At 45.9% G+C, this 13016-nt stretch overlaps 1 protein-coding gene across 2 annotated transcripts in view; it reads right to left on the reverse strand.

Annotated features, from left to right (window-relative positions):
- Positions 1 to 584: 584 nt before the first annotated feature.
- Positions 585 to 13016, reverse strand: part of grid1b (glutamate receptor, ionotropic, delta 1b) — a 248834-nt gene continuing 236402 nt past the window's right edge. Inside the window, exons 15-17 of one of the 2 annotated variants that reach the window (XM_048986745.1) lie at positions 7657 to 7897; positions 6111 to 6137; positions 585 to 3071 (exon numbers count right to left, since the gene is read on the reverse strand). In XM_048986745.1, coding sequence (XP_048842702.1) covers positions 2649 to 3071; positions 6111 to 6137; positions 7657 to 7897 — 691 coding nt within the window. In that variant the 3' untranslated portion in view covers positions 585 to 2648. The remainder of the gene's footprint in view (positions 3072 to 6110; positions 6138 to 7656; positions 7898 to 13016) is intronic. The other variant, XM_048986746.1, reaches the window with a different exon arrangement.

The raw sequence follows: 13016 nt of genomic DNA on the forward strand, positions 1-13016 counted from the left end.
GTTTCATCGCCGGTCTCTGGAGGGCCGTCTCTGTATTACATCGCCCCCTAAGGGTCACAGCAGGAACACATGATAAAGCATAAACGTAGCAAATTCCCCCCCTTAAGCTCAAATTCCTCAGCTGGTGGGCACAAGCACACCCAGTCCTTTTCATTCTGTTCCAATCAGCTGTTTCATAGGATGGAAAGTTCTAGACTATATACTTTAAAGGCCTCCTAAGGCTGAAAATTTACCTTTCATGCAAAATAAAACGTTAGACTCCATTGTATTTTTTTTCCGCACACAGCCACTCAAATGATCCATTTCATGTTGTTTCTGTTCTCATAAGGTTACTAGTCAGTGCGTAGTTATTTTTAAACACATAATTTATTATCATTTGTGCCATGAAAACCTGCGAAAACACAACAGCTGACATTTCTAGGAACGTGACAATCGTTGGAACGGACGTTGTTGTCATTGGCCTGTTCAGGGATCACCACTAAAATACTGAAACAAAATCCACAAACATTTTAGCCATATTTCTTTATTAAAGATTAAGAAAGTCCAAGCAGCATATTCATAAATAAAATAAGAGTCTCCCTTAGATTTTCCAGACTAACTGTGATGGACTTTGTATATTTTGGTGAATGTTTGAATTTTTTTTTTCCCAGATCAAGGGAACATGGGGAGTAAGGCAGTGAGGATGCGAACCTATAGACACGTGGAAAGTCCGGCTCCTTCCCAAGCCTCAGCACTGGTCGCACGTGGCGCAAACCGACTCGCTTCGGTTCACATCCATAACAAGTCACATAAAGCCTGGGCAGTGACCCCCCCCCCCCGGAGCACGATGCTCTCGCTTTGAACTACAATAGTCCCCTTTATTCTCACGTCTGTACAGAGGCGTTTCTGCTTTGCCACTGACATGATGCAAAAACATGAGCATTTCATCTTCCGGGCCGTGGGCTGAGACAGTGGACGGACATTTAACGCCGGTAGATTCCGACTGCGTGACGCAAACAATGAGTGTAATCACTCTCTTCTTATTAATACATCAATGGAGCTTTAGATTAATAATTAAAAAAAACATTAAAAAAACAAACCAACGGAAAAAAAATCTGCAAGGCAAAATGTACAATTTGAAATAAATAACCCATACATAAACTAAGATGACATTTTAATTGCACTTATGAAACTATTGTTAAAGGTCATTGGTTTTCGTTTTTTTTTTACTATTTTAGTTACTCAGCTACTACTGATTTGTATATTCAATCTGTTACCCACAGGAATTTGGAAAATGGATGGAAAAATAGTCATCTGTTAAGCACACCTTCTACACTACATGTAAAAAACATGGCAACCAAGTAAGACATTATTATTTAGCGTTTACAGCTGTTTTCTTATTTATCACTATAATCCCTAGTGCACATCGAATGTCTCTCAGTTTTGTATTGACCTTTCTGGAGTTGCTAGCATTACGCATGAGTGATTCCACGATTGATTTTTAAAATAAAGCTCCGTAAATAAACGATCTTGCAGTATACAGTACACAACTTTTGGGAAAAGTCTTCAGTATAAAAGGAACCCTTGTTCATTCCAGCTAATTTCTTCGCGAATTGCTTGCTTTTAACTTTGCTGCATTTTTTTTGGGATCTGGGCAAAAATTTTTCCCAGCGGTGAATGAATTAGCTAGCATAGCCTGTACAACAGCACTCTGCGTAATTGTTGGCGTGCTACTTCGTGGCTGCGCTTCCTCAAGGACACGACCTTTGGACCGTCATCAATGTTTAGCAGTGAGGTTTCTGATTTTGACGGCTGATTTGGAATGACGAAGCCTGTCTCACGTTTGCACCAGAAGGGAAGGTCCCACTTAAAACCAGCATATTATCAAGATGACACACATATTTGAATTAGGAGCTTCAGCAGGAAGAATGGGTTGTATTGGCCAGAAGCCACACTGCCTGACTTTTTGACAGCATAATTGAATGGACTTTAACAAACTGATTTGAAATTCAAATGCGTAAAAACAGCCCCACGCCAGACTGATTTCATAAGCAAAGACTTGCTATCTTCAATTCATCATCACCGATTTGCTGTTTCTGCGATGGGGAACAACAATGTAATATTTTTTATCGATCCATAATACAGTTTAGAGGAAACTAATAAAACAGAGTAAAAATATCTTCCTTTGATACTGAAGCAGAGATCCATAAATTTGATGGAAGTGCATACCATTGGTGTTCCTCTTTAAGTCGCTACAGCGTACCGTCATCTGATAATGATTCCATAGAGAGACGTTTTCAGCTTGGCACTTAGAAAACAATCACAAGGAATTCGCTTCTTTATTTATATAGAACAAAATTTACAAAGCCATTCAAACAGTCGTTTTTTTGATAATTTTTTATCTCTTTTTGTTTTTTTAACTCAACTTCAAAAATTGAGAATATTCAAAATACACTTTTACCTCACTTCATTCTGTCAGTATTTACAGATATGTACACGGATAGTTATTCATTTTCTTTGTTTGTCATTTTTGAACAGGTAATAAAAATCTTTGCTCTTTTTTTTTTCCTTTTTTCCTTTTTTCCTTTCCCTTTTTTTTTTTGGGTGGGGTGGGGTCTTGCTCTCTTTCACCGGGACGAAGACAGAGGAGCCGGGGGCTATGCACGAGGTCAGATGGAAGTACTGTGTGTGGGCTCAATGGCTTCTGGGATGGGTCCTCCGGGAACTGACTGATATGACACTGGCATGGGCGTCTTGATGGGACTCTGGCGAAACAGGCCCCCGTTGGGGGATCTGTGCTTGCACTGCATGGAGGGGATGGTGGAGCTGCTCAGGGGCAGCGGCAGAGTGCTCCCAGGGGTCTGCACCAGCGTCCGCCCCACCCCATGTGCCTGCTCTGGAAGGAAGGTGCTCACAGATAGCCCCGTGCCTGGGAAGTCCCGCACGGCCTCCAGCGGCTGGCTGGGCTGCATGCTGCCGATGTCCAGTGCAGAGATCTCGATAGACGGGGTGGGGATCTGCTTGTGAGCCATGTCCTCGTCCAAAAGGCTGTTCATACGCCGGTGTACCTGCTCCAGATTCACCTCCTTGTCCTAGAAGGCGAGACAGAGAGGGGGGGGTGGGGGGGTGGGGAGGGACAGACAGGCTGAGATGGGCTTTTTCCGAAGGCGCTCAGACTCTGAGGCTGCATGCCTTTAATCGTAATCTCTGTCGTCCGCTTTGTTTCCGTGGTCTCGGCTCATTGGTCCGCTCGCTTTCGGGTCTGCACATCGCCACGACTTGTACGGATGCAGGCGCAGAAGGAACCAATTGGAGTTTCATTAAAGTTAAATAAGATTCTATAGGCCATGCTCCTGGAAATCAAACTTGGCCCTCGGAGGTTGAAGGCGGCACAAAAAGAGCCTGCCGTTCTGCAAGGGAGGGGACGGAGGGGGGAGCAGAACGGGGCGGGGAGCACTGGGTGGGGGCCAGATGATGGCCTTTTCTGGAAGGATCTGAACAACAGGGAGGACAGACCAAAGTCATCGTCATTAAGGAATGCTCTAGAAACAAAGCTAACCAGACGGGCAGCCGTGTGCCAAGAAACTCTGCCGTTGAGAAGGCAGAAGATTATTGGCTAAATGCTTGTCGGTGTCTTTCTGCTGCTTGGTCAAGGGAAGCGAACCACTACGAAAACTCCGTCAGAGCAGAATGACGGAAACGCCTCAAACACAGACAAGGACCAAGAATGAACAACAAAATGGCGGAGGGTGCAAAAAAATAAATTAAAAAACCGAAGAGGATGAACAGCCACCAATGTTAGGCACCCCTCATGACCTCTGGGGGGTAGGCTTTGAAGTCAAAGGGTTGCAGCATGTTTTCAAAGGTTCTGAGGATGAGCAGAAGTTTGTTAGACGTACACTAACGGCATCTAACACTCAGGCATGAGAGGCAAGAACGGGGAGACTTGCATGCAGGGCTGTAGAGAGCGCCAAGTGTGTGCCCTAAAAGAACAGCATCATGCCCTCGTCCTGCGCCAGGCCTCTCTGCACCACGTGATGTGCTGCTCGGCTGCAGGAACACCCTGGTGCTAGTTAATCAGGCAAAATGCTGCATCAATTATCACGGTCGTTCGCTGTGTAATTCACACAGCCAAATCTCCAGGCAAAAGCTATATATTTTATAACGGCAACAAAGTGGTAATTATAAAAAAAAAACGGAAGAACAGCTGAACATAACGAAGCAGAAATAAACAGAAGAGCCGGTAAGCAGATATAAATGTGTACCGGATTACCTTTCAAGGGAAATACGTTTTTTAAATGAACAGAAGCTATTTCCCCTGTATAGAGAAAACTGGCGAGCTATTTGTACTTGATTTTCTTTTCAGATTTAAAAACTGCAGAAGAAGGGCTTTCTTTATCTCCTTCAGCTTGTTTTGATCCCCCTCCCCACAAACATTCACATGGTGGACAGAAAACATGACAGATAAACAGATCTGAACCACGGAGAATGTGACGTAAATGGCAGGTGGGGACAATAAGGTAAAACAAAACATCCAGGCAGAACAACAGAAGAGCTAAAAATGTCCTCTTGTCAAGGAAGGTACACGTCTATATGCTACTCAGACGTCTGGTCCCTACCTGGGCACCATACCGGAATCCCACGGGTGTAGTGGAAAAAAAAACGATAAATAACGGAGGTGGTCTTTAACGGCACTGAATATTATTAGCTTCACTGTGAATTTTTCATAAGCTCCTAAATGACACAGTTAGGTAAGCATGCTTTCCATAGCATGACAGGATAATAGACACCGATAAGATAATGGGCTCTGTGCCCATATGAAACGCTCCGTTCCCGCAATTTGGTGACACGGTGTGAAACTTGCATCAAGGCCGTTGGCAAATGGAGGTCACCTTTCGCATATTCATATAAACTTTAAAGTTTCACACCCGATGTCTCACTAGGGGTTAGTGTCCCCCCTGTCATTTTCATGGAGCTGAAAATCGATCTCATCCGAAGGCTGGGACATCCCACCACGTCGGCATTAGTGCTGTAATTGATTAAAGGTAAACTGGGGCAGAATCGCAGACAGCTTGTTCCGATACAGAGCGAAGGCCACCTTAGCTAGCCTTTCCTTATGCGATGAAAATGTAGTGGATAATAGATTCTATTGTTCCATCTCTCAATAAAAGGTTTCTGGAAGCGGCCATTTTATCAAAACCTATCAAGAATTTTTCTACATTAACAACAAAAATACCATGTTGATAATACTACTGTGATTATTAACATTATCTGGGTTTGTCACCCTGCATGTGCACAGACAGGTGTGTTCACAGACATATCTGACACGTCCCTGGCAACACGATTTAACTGAGAAAAAAATTGCGGGGGCTATGTTAATACCACGATAATACCCTGTTAATACCAAGGCCAAGGCAAAACTTTTGAAAAATATCCATGTTGACCCTTGATTATGATGATGATGATGATGAAGTAGATGATTATTATTAATTTTATATTGTGAAATTTCCCATTTCTGTCTTTGCTGAAACTTGCACTCTGAGCACAATCTGCACCCAACGAATATGCTTATTATGCCAGCCGTGCAAATGTTAGTGGCTTTCTAATGACATTCGAGGGAAATTATGAAGACGAGCTACCTCTGCGGGCCTAACGAGGGAGCCTCTTGCTGCAATTAGGTCGCCCTCGGCTGCTCGTTTGCCGCTATGCGCTTGGGTCAGGGGGGCAAAGAGACTGGGGTAGGATGCCCCATCCCCGCCGGCCAGCGCACTGACCTCTCACACACATGCCACATCCATTTCCATGCATCTCACTCTACAGCCTAAATTCTGAAGCAAAACATAATAAAATAAATAAGTAATAACTGAAAACTGAACAAGAGAGGAGGAATCTATCCACATCACAACATGTCTGGGGTGGGGTGGGGGGGTGGGGGGGGGAGATCAGAAGACACCGAGACCTACAAGGACACCTGCACGTTTCTCCAGCACAAGCAACATCTGAGGAGGTCTAGTCTGACCTGTGTCAGTAGCTTCTGCTTCATCCCAGTCCCTCTCTCTCTCTGTCCAAATGTCCTTCCTCCCTTCCGATGAAGCAGTGGAAATATCACTATATGTCAATGGACCAGAAACCTTTGCCAGTCTGTAATCCTTAGTAACCTGCGCAAGATCATAAAGAATAGGGAGTAAAGAAATATCCACACGAGAGCGTCCACATTGACATACAGCCGTGTCCACAATGACATGTGTAATAGCAATGAAACGACACAGGGTGGATTACTGGGGTTAATGGATTGGCTCGACATCATCTGCTGGACTCGTCGCCATTGGGACTCAATGGACTATTTCATGCAAGTTTCTCCTTTGCTCACACTTTAATTTATGGATCCACGTCATGCCCTCTCCACCACACTGACGGTGCCTCTGGTGGTTGGTGTTATTTTAAAATGTTAATGCCGTACAAATGGATGCGGCGAAAGGAAGTGACGAGCAACACATCCTGTCCTACCGCTGGTACCTAAGGCATAGTGACTGTGAAATGCAAAACAAGGAAAAAGGAAAATAGCTAGTAATCAAAACAAATATACTAATCGGTTTATTGTTTCATCGTGTTTCTTTCCAAACAAAGCAATACAAAACAGAACAGCACAGTCTTCTTTAACTCCCACCGGAAAGCTTTGGGTAATAATCGATGCATATTTATTTTGCAAGATCTGGAAGCTTTTGGTTCTGAAACTTGGTATAAAGCCAGAATATAACGAGATCATTTGGAAGCAAGAAAGGCAATTTGAAAAGACGCGCTTCACAGTTTAATTATCTCGCAATATTTGTCTATTGTTTCTCAGAAATCTCAACGTCAAACGGAATATAAAATATGAAAACCTTAACAAGAGCAATTATACTTTGTATATTACACAGCATGATTCATTATACAGGACTAGCCTTCTAAGTAAAAACCGACTGCATGTATTTAGCACGCGATACAAGACATCAGATTTTATACTCAGGTTTTCCCGTGATGACACCATCACTGCGGGATATTTTTGGACCGATTTAGCGACAGGTGGAGAACAGATAAAGTCCAAAGATTGCAGAGCCCCAGACATTAGGACTGTTAGCCGCATCGTAGATGCTCATGACATTTATTTGTAAACATGCTTTGGTTCAGGCACAGCACACTTTATGAATGACCTCGAGATAATAAGCGCAATTAGCTAGTGAGGGAGGAGCATTGCTAGGTCGGCAGGCAGAATCAGTAATGCCATCGCGCTCCCACATGTAGCTATGCACACTGCAGCTGTAAATGATTTATAAACTGCATACATTAAGAATACAAAATTTATATCCGTGGATACAACATTTTTTTACCCTGAGCAAAGAAAGCAACGTCTGAATTATTAACTGTAAAAAAATGTTTCCTGAATGTTCTGCAGAACTTAAAATGAAAATGCTACAAAACTTGCAGGGAACTTTATAACCCTGCTTGGCCTGCAAAGAAATGATTGTGTAAAGAGCAAAGGGGCAGGGGGGCAATTTTGATTTCGCCAGAACACACCTATAACTGAGTGTACTGGATCTCTACTAAATCGGGGCTGGCGTCTGCGGCTGGATCCGTAAAGTACAGTGTGGCAGTGTCTTCCCCCCGCTGCGGCCTCCTGGCTGTGCCGGGCCCGGTCACCTCTTTGGGCTGCTCTCGCCGGCACCGATTGCTGCTCCACCACATCTCCAGGGCGGCCACCAGGCAGGCGAGCAGCAGACCCGCCGCCAGGATGCAGAAGACGCCGGCGAAGCTGTGCAGCTTCAGGGCGCGGCCGTCGGGCTGCGCGTGTGCGTGGCTGTCCAGGTCACAGCGGCCCATGCGGGGCCACCACTTCTGCTTCAGGATGTCCAGGTCCCCTTTCTCCTGCAGCTCCAGGATCCTACAGGAAATGACCACAAGGGGGCATAGTTATTAAGGAATTTGGATTATCTATCTATCTATCTATCTATCTATCTATCTATCTATCTATCTATCTATCTATCTATCTGAGCTTCCACAATCACACATTTGGGGGGCAGAGGGGTGCAGGGTCATGTGACGAGCCCCTTAAATCATTTTGTGATATTTTGTCTCTCATCGTGACTCATCAGATCATGAATCACGCCCCTCATGTCCCGATTTACAAACCGTGCTCTCAGCTCCGCCGTTGTTAAAACCCAAAGTGTTCTGGTCCGTTCCCTCTTCATACTCGTTCAGAATCTGCCCGAGTGGCGGATGCTGGCGAGGAACAGGAGGAGAGGAAATGTGGCATCCGGAGCCACCTCATATGCAGATATTAGTCTGCCCATGTGTATTTTGAGGGATAGGGCCATGTTGGCAAAACGGTGTGTGTAAATATGCCCGTGTTGACTTTGGCTGGTGTACGTCTAACCCTACAGAATGAAACTGCAAAAATTATTCAACATGCTGCCCATGAGTGTGGAACCTAAGCACCATTCGTATGAATGATTTGTATGGATATGTTGGTGCATGTCACGTGACTTGTTTACGCTTCTGCAGAACCATCTTTTCGCCTGTGGCGCTTGCGCAGAACTTACATCAAGAATTTCCAGACAACGTCTGAATACATCGGCTGGGACCCGGACGAACTGATCCAGAAATAAAATTAAACAAACACTTTAAGCTTCAGAGGAATGGCATTGTTCACTCAGGCATGCCCTGCCGCTTGGTGGAGGTCAAAGGTCGTCAGGTGAGGACAACCAATGATTTATAAAAGTTCTGCATCCGCGCTGGGCCTGATTCCGAGCTCCAGTTGTGTCAGAGAGGGTCGTGACTCTGCCGATCCCTTCATGGTCTGATGCTCTGTTTAATTTAAAATGCCCGTTTTTTCATTTCAGAGTCTTATCACATAAATTTCAGTGCAGCGTATTATTATTATTATTATTATTATTAAAACTCCCCAAGGATTCAGTGACGACTCACATGTTTTCTCCTGAGAAGGAAACACTTGAACTGCAGTGACACTCAATGCTACTGGGTCTTCATTAAAGTCATGAGATTTGATCATAATATTTGGAATGGATGGGGGGGCGGGGGGGGGGGTCTCCCTATTTCCCTTTGCTTGGGACTCATTTTATGTAAAGAAGCACTTTATTGAGTATGAAGTTTTGCCATTTATAACGCCAACAATGAGATTAATTAAATGTCAACTTCTGTAGTCCGTCACCAATGTAAATTTAAAATGAAATAAGCAAGAATGGTACAGAATGACTTCTTAATTAAAATGGAAAGGGGGCTTCCAGAAAATGCCGTTATGAAATGGCAGCCTTCAGGAAAATACCACAGTCACTCACAATTTCTAAAGAAGGAACAAAAAAAATGACAGGAATCTTCCGGGGAAACGGACGGTAAAACTGTGTAGACAGAGGAGATTCGGAATGACGAATCCCTCGCTTTAGCGGGTGGAGACCATGAAATGAAACTCTCGCCATCTCCCATCGTGTGAAAACACGTTAGCAGGACATTCCAGCCATCGTCTGGTACCTGGAGCGAGGCGGGGGATGGGGGTACCAACTTGCTGACCGGTCTCACTACATCCCATGATCCACTTATGCATGCAGAGTGGGTGGCACTGGCGACAGAAGCCGGCTGGGAGAAGATGAGAGGATTTAAATACTCACCTTCTGTGACGTCCTGCAATTTATCAGAACGAGAGGAGACCGGCCTTTCAGAATCGGGGAACTGCATCATCGTGCTGCAAGGCGAATGCATGCCCCGAAGCCAGCAATGCATTGTGCTAAAAGGATGCTTTTTGCCACTGAGACGTCATAGTTGTTTCCATCCAGATCCAACAATGGCAGACGAATCTCACCAAGTGACTGCCTCCCATAACGAACCTTATTTTCAAGTGATCTCTGTCCCAAATCAATCAAACCCTGCACTTACTGCTTCCTTCGCAACATATATATGTATTTGCAGCCAGATTAGCAGCTTTTACCGGGACACCCCGCCGATTAATGACAGCTAAGTGAATCCCAGCAAAGCCACCCGCTGTTGGTCCTGTCTGGAAGATACCAAGACGCAGCTGGGGAGGTGGTCAGTCAAGACTGAGCTTCACTGTGAAGCTAATTAAAAATCCTCAGGTGAGGTTGTAATGCCCGGTGGACGACATAAGAAAAGTTTAAAAAAAGCCTGTCCTCTGCATACTATGAATAATTCAAAAGGTTATTATCTGTAATCATTAGCTGAATTCTTCAAAATCGCTGGTAAGGCCTAATAGCAAGCGACAGATGAACCACACCCACCGGCCATCTCAGGTCAAGTCTGGAAAGGAAATGTGAATACATACATACATTGGGCGTATTCAGGGGTGGGACTACAGTCATACTGGTCGCACCTCAAAACTGATTGGCCTTCACAGTGCCCCTCACCTGTCACTCAACCTCTGTATGAATTAAGTCCCCTCTTACGCTTCCCACCTTAAAAATTATAGGATTGCCCCTACATACAAAACAAATAGAGAGATTATTTTAAAAAATAACCTGTTGGGCACCTTCCTAGCTGTTCTCAGGGCAGCGATTCATTGCAAAGATGTCTGTGTGCATGGAACCCCCCCCCCCCCCCCCCCCCCACATCCTCAAACTCCTTGTCCTGTACAGTTACCCACTTTAATTGGTTGATTCAGATCATGTTCTCTTTTAATTAACTTCCTAGTGTCGGTTACTTTCACAATGGGATTAATTTATCATGGAGAGGCTGAGGAAGACTAAAAGCTGACACTAATGGTGACAGGCATTTGGATAGACCGCTAAACGAAGGAGCGTGTCATGAAAATCCACGAAAGGCCCATTTATTGCGTGTAACATCCGTCCTGTTCTGCAGTTGGTGCGGATGCCACACGAAACCGCAGCCCAGGCCTGCTAGGCCGGACGTCGGGTGTGAGTCGAGTCAGGTGCGAAGGACCCTCACGATTGCGGCCGCCACACCGCAGCCTAAGGAAAATCGGCCGAGCTAATCAGACACGGCCCCCTGGGAGTCAGACTGAAGCAGCCAAAGGGACCAGAATGTCAGCGGTTAGCGTGTTCATTCACGGTTTGCTGATGAAGGGCGGGAGCCAGCAAGCGTCATGGGGTTAAAGTAGCAGGACGGGACTCAAACCACAGAGTAACGGAGATTTCCCGTCTTACTATGTCAGCTATTGTAGTAATTGTGCCGAAATGACAGGATTGTCATTGGCTTCTGACAAGAACCCGCCGTAAAATCGGCAACGCGGATGGTAATATAGATTGATTTTCCAGTAATATATGGTTCTCAGTAAAACTACTGGTGTTATGAGGTACTATTACAACTACAAATGTGTGCTTTTAAAGGCTCCAGCTTAAATGACAGCAGAGATGTCCGACAACACGTGTGTACTGGTGTATCCGTCCTCCTCTTTTCTATTCCGCCTTTCTCCTTCTTTGCTGGCCCAGGGCGGCTGGCTGGAATGTAGCCAGCGGACATCCCTCACCCCAGGAGCCTGGTACCCAGCGGCAGAGGGACCCGCTGCTGATGGGGCGTCATGGAGACCGCGGCTGGCACAGTGACACATGACAAACATGGGGAGGCTTCCCGTTTAATACAGATACTGGGGTCTCAGCAGTAACTGGCTATATGTTGCTGGGCCCCCCCCCGAGATTGGTTAATGACCAAATGCAGAGCTCCATGAAAGGCCCAATCCATTCACAACTCATTCAGATCAGGTGGATGGTCCCCCTACGTAACTGGCACTCAGATTCATTCGGGCAGACGGCCCGATCAAATGTGAAATGGACTGTTTACACTCTTCTGGTTTTCCGAAAGCCATGCCATTCTGGAAGGTTTATCTCAGCAGTACATACGTGGCGATGTGCCTGCCAGGCCGTGCCATTCGCTGGCCCGGCAAGCAGGGGGCGGGACAACAGCCGGCAGGGACCAATCATGTTTTCCGGAACAGCCCATCAAACCGATGGCGTTGCTGTGTTTCTGTGTGTTACTAGGGCAATGGCTAATACCTGGTGCCACGTTAACGGCGGGAACGACGGGCCTGCCACGCAGCCTGGATGAGCTCATTAATGCAAATTAAGAGGGTGTGATTAAATTATATGAAACAGCAACTTCTAATATGGCTGCACATAATCCAAATGAATAGCGGACTGGACGCAATCCAGGTGCTTTTATGACGCACTATTCGGCATCGGGCTTCAGGAGCGTCCCCGAGGGGAGGAGCTAGATGAATGAGCGGTGTCTGCCCCCCCTCTCCCCCACTCAAGGAATGGACCAGAATACGGCACTAAGGGAGACTCAGCCCCACATCGCAGCACCGTGACAACATGTGTCATTTACGAGATCCACCCTGCTCCCTATTAGAGCTGCACACCAAATTGCACAGCAATCCATCGCACTCAGAACAGACACCCCTGTGCTTCTCAGCCTGTCACACGCCTCGAGAAACGACCACAGACAACGACCAAAAACGCGCTGTGATCCTCCCCAGGGCCGCTCACCCACATCGGTCTGAGTACTGCACTTTTTTTCCGGTTTTCATTTTACTTTAAAGTGGAAAAAAGCCCCCCCCTCTCCTCTCCAAATGAAACTGTTATTTACACCTCCTAACAGAATTACTATGGGATGCAAGGTGCAGCCAGTTTGCGGGTCAAGAATGTCTGACTTATCGACAACTCGTACTTACGAACAGACTGCCATAAAGCCTAATATATTTAAAAATCATGTTAAATACATCCATCCATCCATTTTCCAAACCGCTTATCCTATTGGGTCGCGGGGGGTCCGGAGCCTATCCCGGAAGCAATGGGCACGAGGCTGGGAACAACCCAGGATGGGGGGCCAGCCCATCGCAGGGCACACTCACACACCATTCACTCACACATACACACCTATGGGCAAGTTTGCAACTCCAATTAGCCTCAGCATGTTTTTGGACTGTGGGGGGAAACCGGAGTACCCGGAGGAAACCCCACGACGACATGGGGAGAACATGCAAACTCCACACACATGTGACCCAGGCGGAGATTCGAACC

The sequence above is a fragment of the Brienomyrus brachyistius genome, chromosome 20 (genome assembly GCF_023856365.1).
Source record: "Brienomyrus brachyistius isolate T26 chromosome 20, BBRACH_0.4, whole genome shotgun sequence".
Lineage (NCBI taxonomy): Eukaryota > Metazoa > Chordata > Actinopteri > Osteoglossiformes > Mormyridae > Brienomyrus > Brienomyrus brachyistius.